The sequence below is a fragment of the Colletotrichum navitas genome, assembly GCF_030913465.1.
Source record: "Colletotrichum navitas strain CBS 125086 chromosome Unknown LY79scaffold_51, whole genome shotgun sequence".
In the NCBI taxonomy this organism is placed as follows: domain Eukaryota; kingdom Fungi; phylum Ascomycota; class Sordariomycetes; order Glomerellales; family Glomerellaceae; genus Colletotrichum; species Colletotrichum navitas.
The window spans coordinates 155,893-180,144 of NW_026850597.1; the positions used below are offsets into that span (position 1 = coordinate 155,893).

The 24,252-nt window shown below is 56.0% G+C and overlaps 10 protein-coding genes across 10 annotated transcripts; 4 read left to right on the forward strand and 6 right to left on the reverse strand.

Moving 5' to 3' along the window:
- Positions 1 to 922: 922 nt before the first annotated feature.
- LY79DRAFT_520106 (inheritance of peroxisomes protein 1-domain-containing protein) lies at positions 923 to 3,547 on the forward strand (the record flags this gene model as incomplete). Its single annotated transcript, XM_060555205.1, has 2 exons — positions 923 to 1,169; positions 1,236 to 3,547. The coding sequence occupies 2 exons, from the start codon at positions 923 to 925 to the stop codon at positions 3,545 to 3,547; spliced, it is 2,559 nt and encodes an 852-aa protein (XP_060411837.1).
- Positions 3,548 to 4,528: 981 nt separating this feature from the next.
- On the forward strand, positions 4,529 to 5,291 carry LY79DRAFT_671536 (uncharacterized protein; the record flags this gene model as incomplete). The annotated part of the gene is made up of 4 exons (XM_060563924.1): positions 4,529 to 4,547; positions 4,611 to 4,710; positions 4,791 to 4,928; positions 4,988 to 5,291. The coding sequence occupies 4 exons, from the start codon at positions 4,529 to 4,531 to the stop codon at positions 5,289 to 5,291; spliced, it is 561 nt and encodes a 186-aa protein (XP_060411838.1).
- Positions 5,292 to 5,470: 179 nt separating this feature from the next.
- Positions 5,471 to 6,418, reverse strand: LY79DRAFT_294758 (uncharacterized protein). Its single transcript, XM_060552232.1, has one exon. It carries the CDS (start codon positions 6,260 to 6,262, stop codon positions 5,546 to 5,548), a length of 717 nt encoding a protein of 238 aa, XP_060411839.1. The 5' UTR covers positions 6,263 to 6,418; the 3' UTR covers positions 5,471 to 5,545.
- A 2,965-nt stretch (positions 6,419 to 9,383) lies between these two features.
- LY79DRAFT_560538 (uncharacterized protein) lies at positions 9,384 to 10,886 on the forward strand. Its single transcript, XM_060558331.1, has one exon. The coding sequence runs from the start codon at positions 9,400 to 9,402 to the stop codon at positions 10,459 to 10,461; it is 1,062 nt and encodes a 353-aa protein (XP_060411840.1). The 5' UTR covers positions 9,384 to 9,399; the 3' UTR covers positions 10,462 to 10,886.
- A 2,458-nt stretch (positions 10,887 to 13,344) lies between these two features.
- Positions 13,345 to 14,379, reverse strand: LY79DRAFT_520000 (uncharacterized protein; the record flags this gene model as incomplete). Its single annotated transcript, XM_060555193.1, has 1 exon — positions 13,345 to 14,379. One exon carries the CDS (start codon positions 14,377 to 14,379, stop codon positions 13,345 to 13,347), a length of 1,035 nt encoding a protein of 344 aa, XP_060411841.1.
- Positions 14,380 to 15,099: 720 nt separating this feature from the next.
- Positions 15,100 to 16,235, reverse strand: LY79DRAFT_294827 (methyltransferase domain-containing protein). The gene is made up of 3 exons (XM_060552233.1): positions 16,017 to 16,235; positions 15,788 to 15,953; positions 15,100 to 15,697 (listed from the first exon to the last, which is right to left on the reverse strand). The coding sequence occupies exons 1-3, from the start codon at positions 16,073 to 16,075 to the stop codon at positions 15,158 to 15,160; spliced, it is 765 nt and encodes a 254-aa protein (XP_060411842.1). The 5' UTR covers positions 16,076 to 16,235; the 3' UTR covers positions 15,100 to 15,157.
- A 161-nt stretch (positions 16,236 to 16,396) lies between these two features.
- Positions 16,397 to 17,416, reverse strand: LY79DRAFT_591956 (mitochondrial carrier domain-containing protein; the record flags this gene model as incomplete). The annotated part of the gene is made up of 1 exon (XM_060561354.1): positions 16,397 to 17,416. The coding sequence occupies one exon, from the start codon at positions 17,414 to 17,416 to the stop codon at positions 16,397 to 16,399; it is 1,020 nt and encodes a 339-aa protein (XP_060411843.1).
- Positions 17,417 to 17,491: 75 nt separating this feature from the next.
- On the reverse strand, positions 17,492 to 17,794 carry LY79DRAFT_470073 (uncharacterized protein; the record flags this gene model as incomplete). Its single annotated transcript, XM_060553205.1, has 1 exon — positions 17,492 to 17,794. A coding segment is annotated over one exon (303 nt), but the record flags the coding sequence as incomplete, so codon positions are not given.
- An 827-nt stretch (positions 17,795 to 18,621) lies between these two features.
- On the reverse strand, positions 18,622 to 21,196 carry LY79DRAFT_560550 (heterokaryon incompatibility protein). Its single transcript, XM_060558332.1, has one exon. It carries the CDS (start codon positions 20,724 to 20,726, stop codon positions 18,663 to 18,665), a length of 2,064 nt encoding a protein of 687 aa, XP_060411845.1. The 5' UTR covers positions 20,727 to 21,196; the 3' UTR covers positions 18,622 to 18,662.
- Positions 21,197 to 21,335: 139 nt separating this feature from the next.
- On the forward strand, positions 21,336 to 24,247 carry LY79DRAFT_560551 (DNA repair protein rhp54). The gene is made up of 2 exons (XM_060558333.1): positions 21,336 to 21,463; positions 21,523 to 24,247. Coding segments are annotated over exons 1-2 (2,409 nt in total). The 5' UTR covers positions 21,336 to 21,461; the 3' UTR covers positions 23,930 to 24,247.
- The last annotated feature ends 5 nt before the right edge of the window (positions 24,248 to 24,252 follow it).

Here is a 24,252-nt window from a genome sequence, read left to right on the forward strand (position 1 = left end):
GTCTATCGCCATCAAGCGACGACGCGCGAAGGGGGGGGGGGACTGGAACCCCAAACCGGTCGTGTCAGAAAAACCCCCGGCCGCGCGTGTTTCTTTCGTTTCCTCGAACGAGTCCCCCAAGAAGCCGTGACATATTCGACCCCTGGTCGAACCATGAGGAAATCCGACCAAACCCCGGGACTACACGTAGTAGCAGGTAATTAAACTATTAACCTTGCTTACATTTTCTTTCTATTTCTTTCCCCAAACACCCAATAGCAAAGTCTCTTGCACACAACGTAGATCTTTTTACCCCCCTGCTCTTCTTCTTCTTCTTCTTCTTATTCGTTTCGCCTCTTTAGCAGTACCTAATTACTCGACCTCTTCTTCTTGTCTTCTGTGTGTATGTGTATGTGTGTGTGTGTTCGTGTGTGTTACACCAACCGTCTTCTGGTCTCTCTTCTTCATTCATCTAAAGGGTACTGAGACCGAACTACGAGATACAAGACATTTTTCTCGCCGATATTCCCTCGGCTCAAAAGGGGCGCCACCAGCTCCTTTCTCGACTACGCCGCCCTCCCCCCGACCGTCCACGCCCATCATCCATCCGCGCTGCTGGAACCGTCGGATTCCTCCCGTCCACAATCCCACTCACCATCCCTGGCTGGCTGCACAACTTTGTCTCTACTTCCTCCCGTCTGCATCTGCATTGCCCCCCGAACCAAAGGCCGGCGCGCCGACGACCGCAGCGGAATTTGACAGCACCATTTCCCGCGCGTACACACGTCGACACCCTCTTCTCCTTCTTCTCGAACCTGCCATGTACTCCATCTCAGCCTCGACATGCCCAAAATTCGACTCGTAATCCTCCATCACAACCCGACAGTTCCCGCCCTTACCTGACGATACCATTCCTCTTTCATCCCTCCCGAGGGTCGAAATCATGGAGCCTCTCCGCCCTGCCCAGCCCGCTCCTCGCCGCGTCGCGACTGCACCGGTACCGACACAAGTGTCCCGCCCCTCCTCCTCGGCCGGCGGCCTCATCGAAACACTATACAATCATCCCAATGTCAAAATCGTGGCCTTTACTGCCGCCTCCAGAGGACGAGCACGGAGCCCAGGACGTGGATCCGCCGACGAGCCTGGCTCCTTGCCCGCCTACTCGCAGCTGGAAAGAACAATTGCAATTGGTGAGTCGTGCCAGTCCTTCCTCTTCTGCAAGAACGCTGTTGACCAGTGTACGCGTACCTACCTAGGCCCCTTCCGCATCTACCGTACGGGTTCCGTCGCCTTTCTGAATTGTGGTTCAGCCCTCCAGCCAATGTTGCCCAAGAGTCAATGCTGGGCACTGGCGGAAGACTCGAGCAAATTTGTGCTGCAGATACGTCGGCCCAGCTATTGGAGGATAGAGATCCCTGTCACCACCGCCGATGAACAGGACCTCGCTGTCGCATTGAAGGCGGTCTGGGACCAGATCCTCCAGTTCGAGAAGACGGAATGCCCCTTTAAACGATCTTTCACCATTGTCCTTCCCGACAAGCCAAAGACACCCGTCAAGAAACGACCGTGGACGCCTCCCGTGAAGGGAGCTTTGCCTGTTCTTTCCACGCCCGCCCACGAGGTTGAGGCTTCGCCGACTCCGAAGGCTCTGACTCCCAGCACTGGCAGGAGAGCCTCGACAGCCTCACTCCGTGGCCGTCGCCTATCGGCTATCAGCACTGACCTGCAGTTCACCTCCTGTTCGCGAGAGCCTAGCACCAATGTACCAGTGCCCGTCGAGTCAAGGGAAGACGACAAAATATCTACGACTGAGACAACCGAGACAACCGCTCCCACCGCAAAATCGCAGATAGTACCAGAACAGGCGGTCGAAGACACTCCTGCTCATGGCGATGAGGCGGTGGAGAATGGCAATGTAGCCGACACAGAAACGACGTCAATTGTGAATGCCCATCATCTTTCAACAACCGAAGACTCGATTGCCGAGGAGGTGGAGATTGAGGATCAAGAGTTCTCGGCAGACTTGAATACTGATGTTCAGAGTCAGTCAACGAAGCCTCTGGCCGTCGAAGAACCGCATCGCGGCCTGGAGGACCTGAGCAATATCGAAACCGTCACGACCGCAGATGCCGCCGTATTAAACCCCGAAGCCAGCTCGCCGTCAACTTCCCTATCGGCGTCCACGGCAGAGACGTCTGTTCGCCAAGAGGGCAGTCAACCCTCCAAACCATATCGAAAGGGCCCCGAGGTTCCAGCATTAGCGATCGCTTCCAAGGATAGCAAAGCAGATGTTCGTCCTGAAACGTTGACATTCAAGGAGCCGTTCGCGGAATCCTGTCCTCCGCCGAGCGAAATCAAGGAGCAGCTTGTCACGGTGGAAGTGCGCCCCAAGGGGCCTTTGTCAGCTGGAACAAGTACGCCAACGCCCACCAACATCTACGACGTTATCCGCAGCTACGAGCATAAGATGGCCACTGCTACACCAGCGGCGCCTGCCCCGGAAGACAAGGAGCATGCGCCTGTTGTCAAAGCACCGCAAATTGAGGCCAGTAACAATAACGAGGGTGGGCCGAGCAGCGACTCAACCTCGGGAACCGACGAAGAGGAGGTTTTAGAGGGCAGCGGAGTCATGGGCGGCAGACGTAAGAAGCTCCGCGGGTTCAGGGGCAGCCGTGCTCTTATGCCTAAGCTGACGCTCGTGACCTCGCCGCCATCCAAGTCGGCCATGAGATCGACCCCGATCCTAGATGATGCGGCATCCCCCACAGGATCTACAGATTCATTCCATAGTTCCCGGTCGTGGCACTCGCCGGTTACGCCAGTTCCGCGATCTCCTGCTTCGGATGTCTCCCCCACGAGGTTCCCTTATCCTCACGACAACATATTGATTCCGAAGAAGCCTTGGCACTACCGCGATGTGTCGGATCTGACCGTTACCCCAGAGACTCGACGTACATGGGACGCTACTTCGTCTCTCACCGATGACAGCTCTCAGGAAAGCGCAGCTACTGCGCCGGACGTATCCTTTGAGGCGGTGGAGCAGCCCGAAAAGGTCGCCCTCTCCGAGGATGAGGCTGCTACGTCGGCTGTTGTACGTCGCCCATACATCCGCCATCGGTCAACAACGAGCGGCATATCAGTCGGCCATAGAGCTCTTTCACCTCTTGCGACAGCGGCCAATCTGTTTGCTACTACAAACAATCAAGCCAGGAACCATCCTCTTCGTAGCCGCCTGGAACTTGTCCGCAGGATTCCCATGGCCATCGTGTCCAAGACTTGCGAGGTTTTGCTAGGCCCGCCGAGCCATCTGATTACCCTGATGCTGCAGGTGGCTGCTAAGATCGCGGCTGGACAATGGCGCGGTATGATGTTCGGTTTTGGCGAAGGCGGAGAGACGATTCCCGTGCAATGGGATTACTCTGACGACGAGTACGACAGCTGGGGAGAGAACGACGACTTCTACCTCAGCCAGGTCGAATCGTCACGCGCGAGTAGTGTTACCGGCGGCGATGACACGGATAATGATGCGGCCACCGACGGAATCGGCCGCGGTTGGGAGGTTGACTGAAGCCAACAAGGCAACGGTCCGTAATGAGCTCATGTATGACCACTGTATCTTTTAACTGCCAGAAACTGCATCCAGGATGGATAGTTTTGGGCACCTTCTGTTTTCTCATCAAGCGAGGCTCTGCACAGGCGGGCCTTGGATATCACGAGAGACGCTGGATCCCGTATCTGGAAAGTCGACAAACTCGTGCTCGGCAATATTCGAGTAGACGTCAGTCTTTCCCTGTTTTGTTTTAATGTCTTTTTTGATGTGCAACTACGGGAACGGTGGGATTGGGCTTTTTAACACCTTTTTCTACCCTTGGCATTACGAGACATTTAGTCAGTACACTGGTCTCATCAGGTACCATTCGGAGATGAATTCAATTCACGATTTGAAGGGATGATCAATATCTGTCAGCGATTCGCGGTGTTCTGTTTTGATGACCCATGGGGAGGGCGCTAGCTGCCACACGCATCTCTCGGGGTGTGTGTGAGGAACCAATTCGTGGGAGCCGCGTACTTTGTTGTTATGGGACGAAGAAGGGCGAAATGTCTCGAGCTAACATTCCACCAGTCGGGTCATTTCTAGTAACCAGTCGTATTCGAGCAAACAATGCGATTGGTCGACGGGGAGGACGCCTCGTGAGGCTGAAGCGGCGTATTCGTCGGGTTCGGGGTAGATCGTGCAGTCTTGCAAAATGAAGAGCCCGGGCTCTGATGACGATGCTATTCGTTCAATGGAAGAGCGAGAAAAGAGGGGAAAATGGGGGGAGGGGTTGAACTGGTTTGAGGTGTATATAACGGTTGATTCTCTCTGGTCTTGGTGGTTGTGTTCTTCGGAGCGAACTTCTTCACGAGCACTCGCTCTCGAGACTATGCGTTTACTATTACTACTGCTTCTACACGGTCTTCAACCTGTCCGATTGGACTGTTTCCGAGACGCAAAGAGAGAACAGCGACGCTTCTCTGGCAGAAGAGATTGATAATTTCGGCGATCAGCATGGCGGACGACAGCTACGGTAAGTCGACAGAACCGGCCTCTTCATGTATCGCCGTTCTCTTCTAAACGACACAAAATGCAGTTGATGGGAGCTACTTCTTCTACGCTCCCAACAAGGGCGCGCCATTCTTCTTCGCCATAGCGTTCGCCGGGTCGGCTATGCTGCACTTTTGGCAATGCTAGTAAGTAAAGTGCTCCCTCGTCGAGGCACCCTACCGGGCTCGCCTGCATTAACACGAGCCGTATGAACAGCCATTACAAGTCTTTCAAAGGTCACCGGCCTGTTCCCGTTCTGCTGTCTGCTCTTTACGGCGGGCTTCGCCGTTCGCATATACAGTGCGTGGAATTACGATAACCTGGACACCTTCATCGCGCCGGTTTGCCTAGTGTATGCGGCACCGTGAGTAGACCCTGTAGCCCTCCTTGACCAGTTCACCCGCGAGAGGCAAGCACTCGCAGGCAAGAGAGGCCATGGACTCACCTTTTCCCGCGGACGGCGTTCCGGATCGTGGAGTACTTTGGCGTCGCGGCGATGCGTCGGGGCCCGGACGCGGACGCCGGCGAGGTACCGCCGGCGAAGCGGTACGAGTGGTTCTTTTACGTGTTCGATGCGGGCCTGATGCTGGCCAACGTCGTCATATTCAATGCGCGGCACCCACGGCGGTACCTGCCGGAGAGATACACGGTGTACCTCGCCAGGGACGAGGGAACGGAGGTGGACGGGCCCGGGTGGAAGGAGAGCAAGGGGAGCCAAGCCGTGTGAGAGTGCATGAAGGCTGTATTGTGCGGCGGGTTAAACCGGAACATCTAGAGACTTATTGGGTCGAGGTGTTTGGATTGGGCCGCTTTCTCTATATTCGCTATTGAAAATTCTGGGTTGTTACCAGCATCTTACAGAATACGACAGACTTTTTTTTTCTTTTCTTTTTTTCGGAGACGCTATCGCGAGGTTTCTGACAACGTGAGATTTTTTCCTTCTTTTCCTTTCTCTTTCTCTCTCTCCTTTTCTCCCCTTGCTCAGAACTGATGACACCGGTAGTCTTTGTCTCCGGGCAGGGCTGAGGTGGCTTGGTGGCCTAAACGCCCGGTCGGATTTTGGGACGAGGAGGGCTCCCGAAGGCAGCCGATAGTCATCCGAACTAGACTTGAGGCTCGTACGAGGCGGAGGAGGAGGCATAGCGCACGGCAACACGGCAGCAAAAAGAAAGTGAAAGTAAAAGAAAGAAAAAAAAAAAAAGGAGAAAGAGAGAGACAGAGAGAGAGAGAAATGGGCTCGAGATTAGAGGCCGTGCCTTGTCGGAACCGTGAACGGCTCGAGGGAGTTGTCCAAGTGCGGTGGAGGCGATGGAGCTCGGATCGTAAATTTTTGAGTGAGTACACCACATGCATCCAAGTGCGATGGTCATGACGCCTTCCTCCTTCCCGCCCCGCGCGCTTGATGTCCAGGTCGGCGGCAGTTTGATGAAGGTTTGCAATAGAGAATGGTAGACGCGGGATATACGATGTAGAAGCGGAGAGGCGGCCGAACGGATCGGCGGAAGGTGGAGCACCTTCCTCCTTTTTTATGTGGAGACACGACAGGAGCGTGCCGGATCGGCACGGTGATAAAAATAGAAAACAGAGAAAGAGGGAGGGGGTCCCGCTACAATCTTCCGAAGTGAGTGGCGAGTGTCGTATTTCACAGAGCATACGGGGTAAGGATATTTGTACGAAGTATGTATGTGTAGGATACATAGATATCTACTGCGTAGGTACGATGTATTTTAGAAGGAGGCAAGCCAAGCTCGATCAAGGGTCCATCCATCTCGACAGATTGGCAGGCATCGGCACTGAACCGAAGTTCCATCCAGGGGCTCATATCCGAGACCCTGATGCCCGTCATGACCGGGGGGGGAGTGGAGGATTTGGGCACTTGTCCTCCTCCGCTGACAAGCCCATTTGCATGCATCCTCCTTCCTTATGGCGTTCACTGACACCGGCAAAGCCTCAAGCCCCCGTTCCCACATGCCCGACCAGTGTGCTGCCGCGGGGCAGTCGAGCGATTAATGAGTGGTGTGTATATTCTGAGGCGAGGCGAGGCGAGGCGAGGCGGAGGGGGGGGGTCTTCTAGTTGGGTATGGGTATTCGTATGTAGGTATCCGTACTATGATATGTATGGTACCTATTTGGGTGCTGACCGGTCCACTCATGGAAGCCTGGTTCGAAAATTCCATGGCGTCTGGCTGTGATTGCTTTCGTCCAAGCAAGCTACCAAACAAGCAAACAAGCAAGCAAGCAAGCAAGCATGCAAACCCTAGTCAGCCATTGCTGATGCGACGGGAAGCTGTGCAGTACTGTGCAGTGCAGTGCCAGTCCAGTCCCAATCTGACATGAGGGCTCTTCGTGGAAGGCACCGGCACAGTCGCAGGGTTGACGGGCACAGGTATCGTGCACACAAAAGTTTAAACGGCTGCCTGATTGATAAACTGCGACGTGAGGTTCGATATGTGTATGCGGCCCCGTTGATTGGCAGTTGGCACATATGATCTGCGGACTTGCAATATAGCGCGTGTACTTGGCTACTCTGCAGAGACGTGTGCGCATACAAGTATCCCATACAAAACGCGACCATGACGGACGCGGACTTTATGGGACCTGGTCTCACCACCGGCACGCCCGACACATCGGGCCAAGATTATTCGTACAGACCTATACCTAGTACAGATACGGTACTATTATCTATAATAGCACATACTACTATGTGCTACAAGTATCTGCACATTGTGTAACACTAGGTATGTAAGTAGGTGGATTAACCATGGGTGATGGGTTTGCCTCATCCGTCCCCGAGCAACGTCCGGATCGTCGCAGCAGGTCCGAAGCAACAGGAGACGGGTAAGATCGACAGCAGAGAGTACGGTACAGGACATTATACATGGTAGTAGGGCATGTCTGAGGCGGTTGACATACTCACTCGTGGGTATGGACCAAACACAACTATATGGTACCCAACCCTGTCTTCGACCCTGCTCTCTCATCTCTGCCCCACTCAATGTTCCCGAGGGGAATCCATGCAAATAAAGATTGTAGTGGTAACGGCACTCTGGGCGGCGGCGACGGCGGCGTCGGGTCAGCGCTGACAATGCCGCAACGGAAGTCCACCAGCCTAGCAAGCAGCTGAGCATGGAATGGACGATGAACGACGGACGTTTATACACGGTCCCGAATATTGAAAGCCTGGGTTTAGAAAATAGTGTGTCTCTCTCTCTACCTCTAGGGTGTCTAGGTACGTACATCAGGTAAGTACGTACCTTGATACGATTAGGAAGGGATAGCTAAGGTAGGTACGTAAGGTGGGTACCGAGGGAAACGGCGGAAAAAGTACGTACCCTCGACTCCCTCGTCGTCGTCTTCGTCGTCCAGGGTTTCTCATCCTTCCAAAACCTCCATCCATTCCATCCCAATCTGGGTCAAGCTTCCCTCGCCATTCCGCCATTTGTTCCCTCGTCTCTCTCTCTCTCTCCAAGTTATTGCGGCTGCCCGCTGACTTACTTCACCCAATCTTACAAGCCCACACATTCGGGGGAAGCCTGAGCGGTGTCATTTCCGCCCATCCATCCCTTCACCTATCTATATCCCACCTTGCTTGGCTTTCTTTCCCTTGACAAACCAACCAAACGCCAACAGGACGACGGCATAACACAACACAGCCAGACACAGTCACAGCTAGACACAGTCACAGCTGGTTAACTCGCCGTCGTGGCCTGCTATACGTTCCCTGTCTTCGACCTCGACGTCCTTCGCGCCAACTGATGCAGGCTTACACCATCGCCTGACAAGCGAGGCGCCGAGGGGCTGTACTTCTCTGCTGCATTGCACTGCGGTCCTTGCTCTGCTCTAGCCAGATCGACAGTCGACAGCATCCAAAGCCTTGGTGGACGGGTCCCGGCGTTCGGGACGTGCTGTGCATCAAACTAACCACCCGAACACCCTTGAGACTCGCCATTGCTTTCCTTTGCATATTTCATTACCTCAGCGTACGGGTCACTCACACGGAGGGGGTGGCGTCTTCATTTAATTTTTATTTTTATTTTATTTCTTTTTGCTCTTAATTCTGCTGCCTCGGCCGCCCTCCACACTCCTCCTCCTCCTCCTCCTCCTCGGCCTCGCCTCACACCTCCTCTCTCATCTTCCATGCCGACTCCCGCTTCGCCCACCAACTGTCATCAGGTCCCTGGCCCGTCCAATCCTTGCTCCCCCGGGCCCCTTCTAGCGTCCTTGTTCCCACGTCCCTCGGACACCCTGCGCCGGCCCTGCTTGCTTGGATCGTCCTTCCTCCCGAGACTCTTTGCCGGGGCGGTGTCTTGACTTATTCCGCCACAAACCTCTCCCCTTCCTCCTTCGCGTTCCTCTCGCCGCCGCCGCCGCTGCTTCTCGTCCATACGAATTCTCGACACACTCATATCATCAACTGACCCGCCCCATCCCAATCTGGCTCGTCCGACTGCAGCCCCCAGGAGGAAAACAGCCTACTTCACTTACATTGGAGCGATAAACCTCGGCGCCCACTCTCTCATCTCACCTATCCTCATCGCCAGGCACATCCACTGACAACCTACGCTAGCCGTCTCACTTGGTTGCCCGTCGTTGCATGTACATCACGCATACATATGACACTAGCGTCCAAGCCTAAGCTCGACCCCGTACATACGCATCATACCTGCTGGCATTCCCATTCATCCGACTGCATCTCCGCTTTGTCCTTATCCTTTCGCTAGCTCAGGCCGCCGAGTCTACCACACCTGCGCCTCGCCCACCTCCTCCCCCCCTCTTCCCCCTTTCCAGATATCAACCCGCGGATGTCCCCCCCCCCCCCGTCTACTCCTCTGGCTATGAGCGCTCTCTGGAGGACAGAGCCAATCTCACCTCACTTACATCACGATATGGCGTCGAGTTCGAGCCGACGGCCTCAAATCTTCGTGCACTTCGAGTTTGGGGTCTCCTTTTCACCTAGGCATGCTCCCAACCAGCACTCCGTTACCTACACCTCTCGCGGCTTCCGCAATCGAGCTCAGCAGTTTCCGAGACAAGTTCCGCCGCCCAATACAAACTATCTGGCAGAACCCACTTACACAACACGTCAACCGACACGCTTTTCACCACTACCCATCCAGGAGGACTATCAACCTCAGCCCCGACCAGGGCCGCCACAATACGATCCCAGCAGGAAGCCTCGACAGGACAGCCGATCGGATTCATCGCACGAGAGAGGTAGCTCTGCTCCTCCGCCCTGGAACGACAGTCCGTGGGATGCCGAGCCCGATGCCCTGGGCAGTTCAGCGTTACCGCGTCAGAGACCACGCCCCAGCGATGCCCCTGATTATTGGAAGGCATTGCCTGAAGTTCCCTCGCGCTTCAGGCTGGGAGAAGACGAGCTGCCTTGGTCCGCATCAGCATGGCCGGGCGAGTTTGGCATGCCGGACCGTTCCGAAGTCGACGACTATTCTTCCGAGCTGTCGATGAAATTTCGTGACGTCTCTCTAACAGACGCCGCACCAGACTCCAGGGATGTGGATGACTCAGGACGGAGACAAGAGCTGGAGGCGCTGTCCGCGGCAATGATGACGGTGGACAATGGGTTTGAGAACCAGTGGTGGTACCAAGGGGAGCGGCAACTGACATCTCCGCTGGCAGGAGGCCTGCCCACGTCCATGGCATATGCTACCACCATGGCGACTGGGGAAGCCGTACCGCAAACGCCCGTGGTCCAGCCCAGTTACGACAGCAGGGAGTCCATGGGATGGGCTACCTTCCAGGACGACCCTCACGCCAGCATGGTGAGCGCTACGGTTTATGATCCCAGTCTTTTGGTCTCGCCCTTGTCCGAGTATGCGAGCCCGCGCATCCATCGCTCGATGACGACGAGGTCGGAGGAGCTGGGACTGTATAGTTGAATGACGTTTATGAAGGATGTGGGCACTGAAAAAGGAGGTTTTATTCTTGATTTTTTTTTTTCATTTTACGCGGCGTATGGTTCTCATTTCACGGATTGGATCACGGAGGTTCTTGAGGCGCATCGCATCTGTCATGGCCGAGCCCGGAAACCGGGATTGCCTGATTATGAACATGGAGCATAGGATCATGTCATGGAGGAGGATATATCCCATAAAGTTGTCGAGTCTTGGGGAAGGGAGGGCTACCCAGCTTGACCTGGCGCACAGTGGAAGACCGCAGCTATTCACTGCTGCCGCTTAACTAATATTTTCACGTTTAAAAGCTCTGCCTTCTTTAAACGCGTCGTCTATCCAAAAAGCGAACAGCGACGTGAGCAGAATTGATTGCCTCCGAAGGGCAAAGGCGATAACATACGCACACGCACATAATGTGTCGGCCAAAGACAGTCGTTTCGATAAAGTGACTTCTTCCAGTTATCCTAGTGAAAACACGCCCCTGACTGGGATCGACCATTGAGGCAAATGACCAACGACTCGCAGATTGGCGGAGCAGCAACAACACCACCCAAACATTATCGTTTGCGGGCCGAGGGATTGACAAGACTTTCGAGGTCTAACCAAATCGAAACGATTACTTGTGTCTTGTTCCCTCTCCTGTTTTGCCCAGCGACGCCGAACCAACGTCCGTAGGGCCACATTTCGTGACCTATGGTTCGTCTTGTCGAGCTGACGCAAAGCGAGGCATATCTCCTTCGCTATACCGATTGGCCCACTGACCGGTCCTATTTGTGTGGTGTTAACATGGACGACGGGGGGGAGTATATTTGCTCTACGGCCGGTAAGGTGCCTTCTTCGAGTATCAGTCCATCCCGCCGTGTCGAGTACTTTCCAAGTGACATGAGAATACGTTGTCGTTAAGTGCGGAACCAACGTCTACGTTGCGGTTATTGCCATATGCCGATCTCCTGATTGTTGCCCTTGCTCGGCGAACGTATACTGATGGTTTCCCCGCGCAATGTCAAGACAGAACGCTGAAGACGCTTTTCATTGAACTCTACTAACAGAGAGAATGTCCATATGCGACTGGTGCTGACTGTTATCCAATTATTGGTCGAGTCGTACACTCATGATAGCGTCAAAGACTGAAGTGGTTGTTGAGGGCAAGATTGCTCCACCGGAACCACATGCTCTCTCGGCTTTCAGCGGGAGCGGAAACGAAGGCTCTGAAGATGCCAAAGAGCGGATTGGAAAGAAAACCAAGAGTTTAGAGATAGTGCATACCGGCTTAGGTCCTTGTGGATAGACCAATCTTGGACAAAATCGCATGGTAGTACATAGGGAATGGGGCCCTCGTGGTGCTGAATTGCTGTCAGCCGGTGCACCATTTCTTCCGGACTTGTCTGTGGCGAAATTCAAGAGCGGAAGTTATCACATCGTCCAGTGAGACCCCACGGATAGCTGCTTCATTGGCGGGCGAGGTCAGAGTTGCCAGGACTTTTTCTCGTACCACTAGGTATCGGCGATCCTTCATGAAGCACGGAAATACGAACGTCGATGATACAAATTTCCTCCCCTACCCCCACAGACACAAATCCTTTCGGAGTTCTCGAATCTCCGAACTTCCAAGTGTATGACGGAGACTAAAGAGCCTCAGTCCCGTCTCCTGTTGTTCCTCTGCGGACCAGCCAAGACGCCCTTCGCGAAGCAAACCCGAAGCATGAGTGAGGGTTCCCTGACATATAGACTCGATGTTGTGCTGCTTAACTATCGAGTCGAATTTCGGAGCTAGAGTCCTCATGGACCACAACGTGAACATGAACATTTCTAAACAACAGCGTGTTAGAATACCGAGACGTGCTTTGGTTCCGATCAACATTATTCCAAGCCCGCCCTGCTGGGGGACGGCATTATGAGCCCCCCCCTTTTGAAGACGCCGCTTTTCAGCGAAATGTAGAAATGGAAGCCTAAGATGAAAGAACGGAGAGGCATTCCGCCTCTACCACGGCGTATTGGACCGCGGAGGATAAGCTCCTCCCTGTTAAACACATGTCGGCTCGCTCGACCTTCGGTCCATGGCCGCTTCTGCGCAAAAGCAACAGCATGAACGAGCATACCGCTTCTTTGAGGCTAACCGCCAGATACACCAGAGGAGACATCCGTCAGGCTACGTGTTACTGGTCAAGACTCAACGGGTCGATCATTGTGAAGACCCAATGGTTGATTCTTGCCGTCTCAGACCCACAAGAAGAACCTGGCTCGAATCAACTCCTCCACTATGGCGGGTTCATGGCACTCAATACGTGTGAAGGCTGGGCGGGTATCCGTTTCTCGCAAAAAAAGGGGGGGTGGTCGTGCATCAAGGGGGGAGCTGCGGTTTATCCTGCTGCCTGGAGGCGGGTGAGTATGTGCCGCGACGGGGATGTCTGAGCCTTAGTGTACGTGGAAAGGGGGTCTCGGCCCTGCTTGGGATCTACTCACGCCTCAAAGGTGATCCATTGGGTAAATGATTTGATTAAACTCCTACAAAACTAAGCTTGTTGCATTGTCCATCGCTGGCGACGTATTGAGCATGAATGGTGATCCATCCTGCTGCCACACGGGCGGTGGCGCTCTTGATGGAGTCGGTTATGGTTGCAGATCTGCTTTAGGAATGCTAAACGCAGCTAAAGTAGAACGGTAAGAAAAAAGGCCATGTGTAAGTTGGTGTCTTGTCTTGGCTCGACTAAGCCTGTGTGCTGCTGACTGTTGGAGTCGAGCGCGGGATATGGCGCTAGGAAACCCATATCCCAAAGCATCGAAATACGTGTGTGAGTGTGACATGTCGTCTATCGGTTTCTATTCATGATATAACCTAGGCTCTTCAAGTCTTACTCGGCTGCCTCATCATGTCATACACACGCCCCCGCAAGAGGCCAAGTGATATGACTCCCATAACCCAAGAATCCTTTCGACCGCCTCGACATCCAACTCAGCCCTTGGCTCTGACTGCAGCGGCACCACCATTCCACCCGCACAAAGCCCACCGCTTGTAGTTGCAGCCGAGACGGATTTGATCATGTTTCCGCAGTCTCCGGCGGCATACACCCCGGCAACGCTTGTTTCGCCAAACGGCGGCGTCGTCTTGATGTCCCCGTTCTCTGCCATCTCCAGCCCCAGCTGCTCCGCAAAAGGACCGTTGACCTTTGTGAAGGGCCCGTGGGCGAGGAATCCCTCCGTGACCTCGTCGTCGCTACCCTCCAAGGTGAGTGTGACGCTGGTGTGGCGGCGCCCTCCGTTGTCGCCGCCAGCCATGCGCATCTTCGTGATCTTGCGGGCGTCGACTGCAAAGGGGTTGTTGGCCAGTGCTGAAATCTCCGAGGCCAGAGACGAGTTCCCGTCCGTATAGATTGTCACCTGTTTCCCCAGGGGACGCGCCATATGCGCAATGTGCGTCGCCATCTTAAGGTTCCCTACCATGCCGGACGCCAGGACGCCAACCCTCTCCGCCCCGCGCTCCTCGAAGCCGTGGCAGAAGAGGCAGTGGAAGATGCCACGTCCCCAGCAGTCGGCGTAGCCGGGGATGTCGGGCATCACGTCCGCGACGCCGGTGGCCAGCACCAGACGCCTGCCGAACCACGTCCGCCCGCGCGCGTCCTCCGCCCTGAAGAGGCCCTCCCCGACCTTGGACGTCCGTAGGACCTCGACGTCGGCAAAGGCCACGCTCTCCGCGTACCGGGCCCTGATGTCCTCCCTGGCCTTGGCGCGGAAGGCGGCGGGCGGGACGTGGTCGAAGCCGAGGACGTTGTGCATGTGGGCCGCGCGGGCGTTGCGGTACAGGCCCGAGTCGAAGAGCACCGAGGTGTACAGCTGGCGGGCGAGGGCGGTCGCCGTGGCCAGACCGGCGGGACCGGCGCCGACGATGAGGGCGTCGTGGAGCATCGGCGTCGCGGTGTTGTGCGCCGTCTGGGAGAGGGACATTGTTGAGATTGCTTCCGAGGGGCGTCTTGTAAAAGGGACCCCCATGTAAGCGCGGCGTTTGCTGTTTAGTATTCTTCTGTAAGACGAGCGGCGATGACGACGATTCGAAGCACGGCTTTCCCTGGATTTTATACTTGCTGGATCGGCAGCCAATTCACGAACCTGCGTGAGATGTCGGAGGGCATGGCATGTCTCCGAGGCCATGGGGGGGGGGAAGTTGCCGAGATGATCGGGCCCGATGTGGGGCTGCCAGCTCCGGCGACGCAAAAGTCTCCGAGAAGGCACCGATACGTGCGCTTGGACGACTCAGACTACGAAAAGGGTACGGAACCCGGGGCTTACAAATAGAAGGTTTATTGTAACATCCCGAGAACTGGATAAGAATACCATGGGTCGTGTCAGGCAACTGGTAGAGATCCCTCTTCTTGGCGGGGACATTCCGTCATGATGGCAGCAGGAGTAACTCGTCCGCTTCTTCAGGGCAGCAAGCAGTTATCGGATGATTTGCGATGGCAGCAAGAGGGTTGGTTCATGCCATTCTTCTTCTCTTGTCCAAACTCACCGGCATCGTTCCTTCCATTGATTCGCATTCCTACAAATGCGGTTTTTATGTCATCTAGCTAAGCAGAAGGAAGCTTGATCGTATAGCTAAGAGGAGTTTACTAACTAATCTCAATGCTGAGGAAGACACCTGAGAATAACTATTATCACGCCCAGATGTTCAAACGGGGACTCTGGTCTAAGCGCTTTTCACCGAAGCAGCGATGACCATCCTCCTGTCCAGCCCCCCGGGCCTCCCGACAATACTCTCCGGGATGTGACTAACCTCCTCGTTCTCGATATACACGAAACTCTCCGCGTTGCAGCCAGCCGCCTCGAACCATCCCTCGAACAGCTTCTCGTCGAAGACGATGTGCCGGTCGGTGGTCTTGAGGACCTCGTGCTCAAACTGTTCGTGGCCTTCCGCATCCCCCACATCCGCTACTGCCTCTATGGCATCCACGGCCTCCACGGCAATCAGCACACCCCCGGGCCTCAGCCGCCGCGCAAGCAGGCCCAGCATTCCCTTTGGGTCGTCGAGGTGATGCAGTGCCATTGATATAACGACAACATCGAAGCCCCCCTCGGCGGCTAACGACCGGTCTGTCGCCAGATCCCCCGCGACGGCATGGGCCTGGGCAGGAGAGTACCCCAGCTGAGCGGCGCAGTCGTTGAAGTGGCCTACCATGGCGGGGGCGATGTCGATGCCCAGGATCTCGTCGACGAAGGCGGCGAGGGCCTAGCCGGTTCACAAGGGAGATGTCAACGGAGTCCTGCGGAGGAGAAGGGGGGGGGGGGGGGGGGGACTGTTGGAGATGAGGGCACGTACCCAAGACGCACCCCCGTATGCACAGGCGTAGTCTAGGAGACGGACGGGGTTGGCCGGGTCCCGTGGCCGGAGTCCCAGTTTCGGGGCCTGCGTGCTGAGGAAGCGGGTGAGCTGCTCGGCGAAGGTCTTGAGCCAGTCTTGTTCGAAGAACGTATCGGCGAAGGTACTGATTCAAGGATTAGTCGGGCATACGGTGGTTTAGTAGACTAGGGTAAGGGGTTCGACAAACTCCCAGAAGACGCGGTTAATTTCTGCGAGGGACGTGGTTTGGGACTCGGTTGAAGCCATGGCTGCGATATAGTCTGTAGATTGGTTGTGCTTGTGAAGGCTTGTATGTGTCTAGCAACTCTGAGAAACGAGATCTTGTCCTGGCTGCGCCTCGTACTTTATACGCGAAATCTTCCTAATCTTTTTGTTATATCCGTGTGTGTACTCAACCCCTCCCGTCTTTTGGTTGCCTTTACGGCCGGAGAGTATTCGGCAACATTCCCAAGCTGCGCGTATTTAGCGGTCACCCTATGGAGACCTTAAGAACCCTCAAGGGTCAACGCTAAGCTCTCGGGCCGCCTGCCAGCCTTGATTCAATCCGCCTCTCATCACTCGTGGCACTCAGAGCACTTGCCCCGCAGGCTCAGCAGGAGAAGCCGCGGCAGCAGCAGCAGGCCGTTTCCGGCCCTGGCCCATCTCATACATGACCCATTCGTATACGGCCCACTGGACCGCGTTGACGACGAAAGCCCGCACGCTGCAGATCGTGAGGCCCCGGAAGAAGACTCGCATGCCGCCCTCGCGGTATGCCGCCTTGGCGACCTGAACAGCGCCCGCGCGCTTATGCGACTGTGGTTGCTGCCGCCGCTGCTGCTGCGAACCCTGTGTCCCAAGCAAGGGCGAGGCCTCGGCCGACGTCGGGGCCTCGAAGGCCTGCATCTGTACGCGGGTCTTTATGACATCGAGCGGGAAGATACTCGCCCAGGTGACGATACCGGCCAGGCCGCCGCAGAGGAGGACCTTGGCGGCCTCGTCGCGCATGTTGGCCTCCTTGAGGCCGTCGCCGCCGACGCCCATCCAACGCGTGGCGAGCTCGTAGGACCAGAAGTAGAATCCGTAGCCGACGCTGTCCCGTAAGGCAGTGACGGCACCGCCGAAATACAGGCCTCGCAGGCCCTCGACGCGCCAGGCGTCCCTGGTAATAGCCCAGCTCGAGGCGGGGGGCGAGGACAGCTGTGCGCGGCACTTGACGAGCTCGGTGGGGGTGCTCACGACCCAGGTGGCCAGGCCACCGACGGCGCCGGCGAGCCAGGTGGTCCAAAGGCTGGAGCGGACGTCGAGGGCGCGGTTGAGGGCGGCCTCGGTGCGGTTGTAGGAGACGAAGAGGAGAGCGTTGAGGGCGCCGTAGCCGAGGATGGGGGCGGCGGAGCCGGTGACGAGGGAGGCGGGGGATTCGAAGTGGCGGAGGTACGAGGTGGCGGCGAGGGCGGGGGAGGCCCCGGGGGAAGCTGCTGCGGCGGCGGCGGCGGCGGTGGGAGAGACGGTTTTTGCTTGGAGACGGACTTTGAGCAGGTCGAGGGGGTTGCCGATGATGATGCCGACGGCGCCGGAGATGTAGCCGGCCCAGAAATCTGCGGACATGGCGGGCAGTTGTGGTGGTGGGGAATGGTAAGAGGTGGTAGATGGTTGTGAGCGGCAGTATGTGGGAGATCAGGGGTCGTCGGTGTAGAGAAAACGGGTCTCGGGGTCGCGGTAGTGGTTAGCCTTTGCCTGCGCGACGGCGATTCCGGTGGTGATGGTGAGGTAGGAGAGCATCCATCCGCCGCCGGCTAGAGCCCAGAAGCGGGCATTCTTGAGGGGGTTCGGGTTTGGGGTACGGATACGGTTGAGGTACTGATAGTGGGCGAAGTGGACGAAGACGGTGCCGCCGAGGATGGAGGTCCAGTTGTCGGCGATCCAGAGGGTGCGGGCGGAGGGCGGACGGAGGAGCGGGGTTCCGGAGGAGAGGGAGGAGGAGGAGGAGGACATGGTGTCGCCGTTGAGTTGCGTTCAGTTCAGACCGAGGGAGGAGGGGAAGTTCAGCGGGGGTGGGTGGGGGACAGGGGCCCCACTCTTTGAACTGCGCTATGGGCGGACAACGAATGTTAACAGGACGAACATGTGAATCTGCTGCTATGAGGGTTCGGACGTACGTGGGAATTTGGTTTCGATGCTTGCGGTGCGGCTAGAAAGCCAATTGAGCACGGGAGTGGGCCAACCGACGGCGGGATGGTGGAGGAGGACGGGGGAAGCTTAGGATGACTGAGGGGAGTTCCATTGGTGACGCGCTGCAATGTACGTACCCCGTACGGTACAATATGTAATAGGTACCTCAGGTACCTATATGGGGAACCATGTTTGACCCTTTGCCGAGAATGGGGCAGGTAGGTACGTACCTACGTAGTTTATGGTGCAATGCAGTATGTACATCGTAGGTACCTATTCATCTCACCGAGACACTCGGAAGGCGAGGTTCTTGAGATTTCACAATCCCCAAATGACCAGTACATATACATCTATCTACCCGTATCCTCTGACTTAACTGAATAACCGCACAGACCATACGCTAGACCCCTTATAGAAAGCGGTCAATCTATTTCTACACACACCCACCCATGTAACCCTAACCCTTGCCGCCTAACTTGCTGCTGACGTAAATGACTCCCTGTATTTGCCACATCTAGATCCCTGTTTCTGCCACCACGCCAGCCCCTTTTCAGCAGCCCGCGGTCTGTGCGGTTATTCAGTTAAGTCAGAGGATACGGTAGTGCTTGACTTGTACTTGGCAGAGAGATACACGACGTATACACACACACACACACACACATACACATATACATACTAACCCTCATTGGATGCAGATGTCCTCCCACTGCACTCCCTCGTCAGCCGCTTCCCCATGCATGATGCCATGCAGGTATGCCTCTCCGACCAATCGATAACAGAAAGGACCTGAGATGGACGAAACAGGCACCTCACGCAGTACGAGAGGCGACGGGCATCCGGCCACCACCCAGACACCATCCCCCTCCTCCATCGACCGGCCCCCGAGCCCGAGGTACCCGCTGTCCGTCAAAAACGGTCGCCTCTCCCAGAGGGTCTCGAATGCGAGGTTTATATAGGCCTGGCAGCGATGCTTGAAACTGTCCAACATACTGTCCACTTCATCCTTCTTGTCGCACTCTTGTAGCCGCTTAGCATATGCCATGATCTTGTCGCACGACGGCACCGTCTTGCTGGTGTCGGACCTCGCGAGCTTTCGAATGCTCTCCAATCGACCGAGATACTCCCCCAAATCCGCCCCATTCTTCAACGCGCAGTACACTTCCCATACCAGGTGGTCTGTGATCCAGTGCCGGAACGCCTTTCGCAAGTCGCTGGGCGCCGGGTGCTTGGTCCCGTCTCGGTCCACGATCAATGTCCGCCAGAAGGCTTCTACGCGGCACTGCCGCGTGGGCTTGTAGACTGCGTCGCATTGCAGCAAGAAGTCGGCCCACTGCGCGAAGCTTCCGCTGGCCGCGAGCTCCGAGTACACCGTGCCCATGAGAGAAACCGTGCCGACGCAGAATCCTCTGATGTGGAGGAGCCCCCCGTCGACCACGCCGTACTCTGCTCGCGCCGACCGACAGGCGTTGAAGTACGGTGCGCCGGCCGGCCACCGCACCCCCAGGAACATTGACGGTCCGTTTGCCGAGAAGTCCGGCACCCATGATGGCAGTTCCTTGACCTGCCTGTCCGCATCGTCGGCCACCCCCGTCAGCAGCGCGAGGTTGCCGCACTCCTCCATGATGAGCATGGCCGTTTCCGTGTACACCCTGACAGCCGTCGAATCTTTGCAGTAGTTGGGCTCTAGGCCTGTCCTCGGCCGCCCCCCCGTGTCAAGGAGCAAGTTGAGGATGCCGAGGAGGCCGAAGACCTGGTCTCTGGGGTCGCTCGCCTCGACTCCGGTCGTCAGGTGGAGCATGAGGAAGAGCAGTGCCCCTCCCGTCGTGACCGTGCGGCCTCCGCTTGCGCTACCTGATGCGCCAATGATGTGATCCAGCGTCACGCTGTCCCAGGCCCCAAGTGCGTCGTGGCCACACCTCTGGATCGAGACGATGCCCGCCGAATTGCTGCCGACATGGACGTCCTTGATCGTGGGGTTGTTGTCGTACAAAACCTCCGAGAGCTGTTCGTACAGATGGCTGTCGAACAAGAAATCCGTGCAGAGTGCCACCGTCTCCCAAGGTATCACGTCGTCGCCCCAGAGGACGCACGCATCCTTGGACAAGGCCACCTCCTGGACGACCCAGACGCGGCTGAACCACTTGCGGTCAAAGAAGGCAACGAATGCATACCAGACGGCGTCAGGCACGTCCTGCAAACCGTATCTCCGCAGCGCACCGGGGTCGAAAACGTGGTTCCCTGGCTTATACAGAGACTCTTTCCGGGCGTTGGCAGCCATCGTGTGAATCAACCGCGAGACCTCGGCCGGTCGGTGCTCCTCAGTCACGGTGCCAAGCCATATATCGACCCGGACCGCCAGCTTATAGATATGATCCATTACACTGACCTGCACACCCCGCTCGACGTCGTCGGCCTGGTTGATGCTGATGGCGTCGATCCAGTACAAGTCGCATGACCCGCGCGCTCGCATCCAGAGCAACGCATCGTGCAGGTTCGAGAACACATCAAAGTCGCCGTCCTCGAGGAGGACTGTCACCACGTCGCCCTCTGGAGATTCGTCGGATGCGGGAGGCCCCCAGGTGTAAGACAGAGCCCGGTATGCGGGAAGGTTGGCGATGGCGTGTTCCTCGAGTGCAAGTCGCAACGGACCATTCTCATTCTCCCGGTGGCCTAGGATACGTACAAGACGAATCGTCTCCTTACCGATGGAGCGAGCATACTGGAACCTCGCCCGGTCAGACGGCATGTTTCTTTATGAAAGAGAATCCTTTGATGGCTCATTCTCGGCCACCGGGCAGAGAGAGGCTCTCATTGACTTTAAAAGATCAGTCCCCAGGCCCGAGGAGATCAGTGGTCTCGGCATCGAGAATTAAGGAGCCACGTATGACCACCAGTAAATCATCAGCTGCATCTTTAGGACTGAAGCTAAGTCAGAGCCAACTTTGGTTCTTACGCACTTTTTTTTGGCTGAATTGTACGCTATTGGTCAACCCTTACAGATTTCCATTTGGCCAACTCCGTAGCGCTTAGAAGGTGGTGCTTCTAGAGTTGGTCGACTCACTGCAGGTCCATTTCACATGGCCATTCATCATGGTCACCATTGTGTAGGTTGTCAAGCTGTGTTGTGGGGGGAGGGGAGATACAGTTATATGATTAGTCAACCATGTATGCATCCCGAGTTGGTAAGCGTTGGGAGGCGAGAGATAATTAAGTGGACCAACCCCACTGCAAATGACTGCTCCGTTGGTCTGATTGGACGTTGGTGCCTGGTGCACGTGCGATCATGTGACACCGTGTTTGAGTGGCGACGCGGGTAGAGTCGCGCTTTCTTAATTCCCCGGATCAACAACCCAGACCAAGAATCCTCATCGTTCTCCCCTCCATCTTCGTCCGCCACCACGCCCTGCTTACTGCGACGCTTCACCGTGTTGCTGCTTAATCTGCACCTGCAGGCCTTCAAAAGCCTCGGCTGTTGTTCAACATGTACGCGTTCTTGATCTACTCTTCATTCAATTCACCACAAGTCACTGACCCCTCCATAGGACTGCCGGCGTCGCCACCACCCCGGCCGCCAACAAGGAGAACATTCCTGTTAAGCGATTCTCGACTCCCCAGTCCGTCGACAAGCTATACAAGCCCTTCAAGTGTCCTGGGTCGGCAGTGAGAACGGTCTCAACCGACAGGCCGGCCCGTAAGAAGAGAAGGGTTGATTACAAGGGTGCCGATGGCGAGAACGAGGCCGACAAGCCTTACACCAACGCCGAACGGCTTGCTCTTGCCAACCGTGATGCAAACAAGTTTCCCGTTTTCCAGGCAAAGGACAAAACGACAGTCTTCCGCAAGGCCTTCTCGATACCTCTGATCAATAAGAACTCCGCGGCTTACAACCCCAATCGGCCCCCTCCCACCCTTGGCCTTCGTACCGGTGCTACTTTCATCGCGAAGCCATTGCACGACCCCAGTGGCGAGTTCTCCATTGTGCTTTACGACCCGACCGTGGACGACAAGCCTAAGGTCCCCGAGAAGAAGCAAGACAAGAAGGATGCCGAGGCCGAGGCTAAGATTGATGCGCCTCTCGTCCACAAGAGCTTGGCAGAGATCCTCGGGATCAAGAAAAAGGTCGAAGGAGATCACCCCAGAGTACCCGTTGTCATCGATCCGAGACTGGCCAAAGTTCTCAGGCCACATCAAGTCGAGGGTGTCAAGTTCATGTACAGATGCGTTACGGGCATGATTGAGGAGAAGGCCAATGGCTGCATCATGGCCGACGAAATGGGTCTTGGCAAGACGCTTCAGTGCATCACCCTGCTTTGGACCCTTCTCAAGCAGTCGCCGGAAGCCGGCAAAAGCACCATTCAAAAGGCCATCGTCGCCTGTCCATCCAGTCTGGTCCGCAATTGGGCCAACGAGCTGGTCAAATGGTTAGGCGCCGATGCCATCACGCCCTTCGCAATCGATGGAAAGGCATCAAAGGAGGAATTGACGCGCCAGCTGCGCCAATGGGCTATTGCTAGCGGCAGGTCAGTCACCCGGCCAGTCATCATTGTGTCGTACGAGACCCTCCGTCTCAATGTCGAGGAGCTCAAACACACCAAAATCGGTCTCATGCTTTGCGACGAGGGACATCGTCTCAAGAACGGAGACAGCCAAACATTCAATGCGCTCAACAGCCTCAACGTCACACGACGCGTTATCCTGTCCGGAACCCCCATTCAGAACGATTTGTCCGAATACTTCGCCCTCATCAGTTTCGCCAACCCCGACCTGCTAGGCACTCGCCTGGAGTTCCGTAAGCGATTCGAGCTTCCCATTCTACGGGGTCGCGACGCCGATGCGTCCGAGATCGACAGGAAGAAGGGCGACGAGTGCTTATCCGAGCTGCTGGGCATTGTCAACAAGTTCATCATTCGGCGCACCAACGACATCTTGTCAAAGTATCTGCCCGTCAAGTATGAGCATGTCGTCTTCTGCAACCTCGCACCATTCCAGCTCGATCTGTACAACTACTTCATCACCAGTCCCGAGATTCAGGCCCTTCTTCGCGGCAAGGGCAGTCAGCCCCTCAAGGCCATCAATATCCTCAAGAAGCTCTGCAACCACCCAGACCTACTCAACATTGCGGACGACTTGCCCGGTTCAGAAAACTGCTACCCTGACGACTATGTTCCCAAAGAAGCGCGTGGCCGAGACAGGGATATCAAGCCTTGGTACTCGGGCAAGATGCAAGTCCTCGACCGCATGCTTGCACGCATCCGCCAGGATACGAACGACAAGATTGTCCTCATCAGTAACTACACACAAACTCTGGACTTGTTCGAGAAGCTGTGTCGCTCCCGTGCGTACGGCTGTCTGCGTCTCGACGGCACCATGAACGTCAATAAGCGCCAGAAGCTGGTCGACAAGTTCAATAACCCCGACGGGGAGGAGTTCGTCTTCCTCCTCAGTTCCAAGGCTGGTGGCTGTGGTCTCAATCTCATCGGCGCCAATCGCTTAGTTCTGTTTGACCCCGACTGGAATCCCGCCGCTGATCAGCAGGCTCTCGCTCGTGTCTGGCGTGACGGCCAGAAGAAGGACTGTTTCGTCTACCGTTTCATCGCTACTGGAACGATCGAGGAGAAGATCTTTCAGCGTCAGTCTCACAAGCAGTCCCTTTCCAGTTGCGTCGTCGACTCGGCCGAAGACGTCGAGCGTCACTTCTCGCTCGACAGCCTGCGCGAGTTGTTCCAGTACCGCCCTGGAACGAACTCGGATACGCACGACACGTTCAAGTGTAAGCGGTGCAAGCCCGATGGAAGGCAGTATATCAAATCGCCCGCCATGCTGTACGGCGACACGAGCACGTGGAATCATTTCGTCAACGAGGGATTGAAGCCAATCCAGGACCTGCTGCTACGGCAGGAGTGTGGCGAGCCTGAGGTGTCGGCGGTGTTCCAATACATCTCGCATTAGACGGAGGGGAACGGACTTTGTTTGCTTTTGCATCATGACTTATGGGGCGTTTGCTTGTTTCTTCAGAGAGAGCCGGTAGAAGCGTGTTTTGGAGTTGAAATGAATCCAGATGGCGACGGCGTTGGGGGCGCGCAGAGGACGCCAACTTTGCTTTCAAGGCTGGACGTCGTCAGAGGTCGGCGCAAATAAATGGTTTCTAGCTGCGGACGTCACATTGCCTGTTGAATTTTTCGTATTTCTTTTTAACAGGTTCTATGTATGGTCTTACTTTGCACTAAAATCGGGAAGAAAGAAACGGAAAATAAATAAAAGAAAACTTTCAA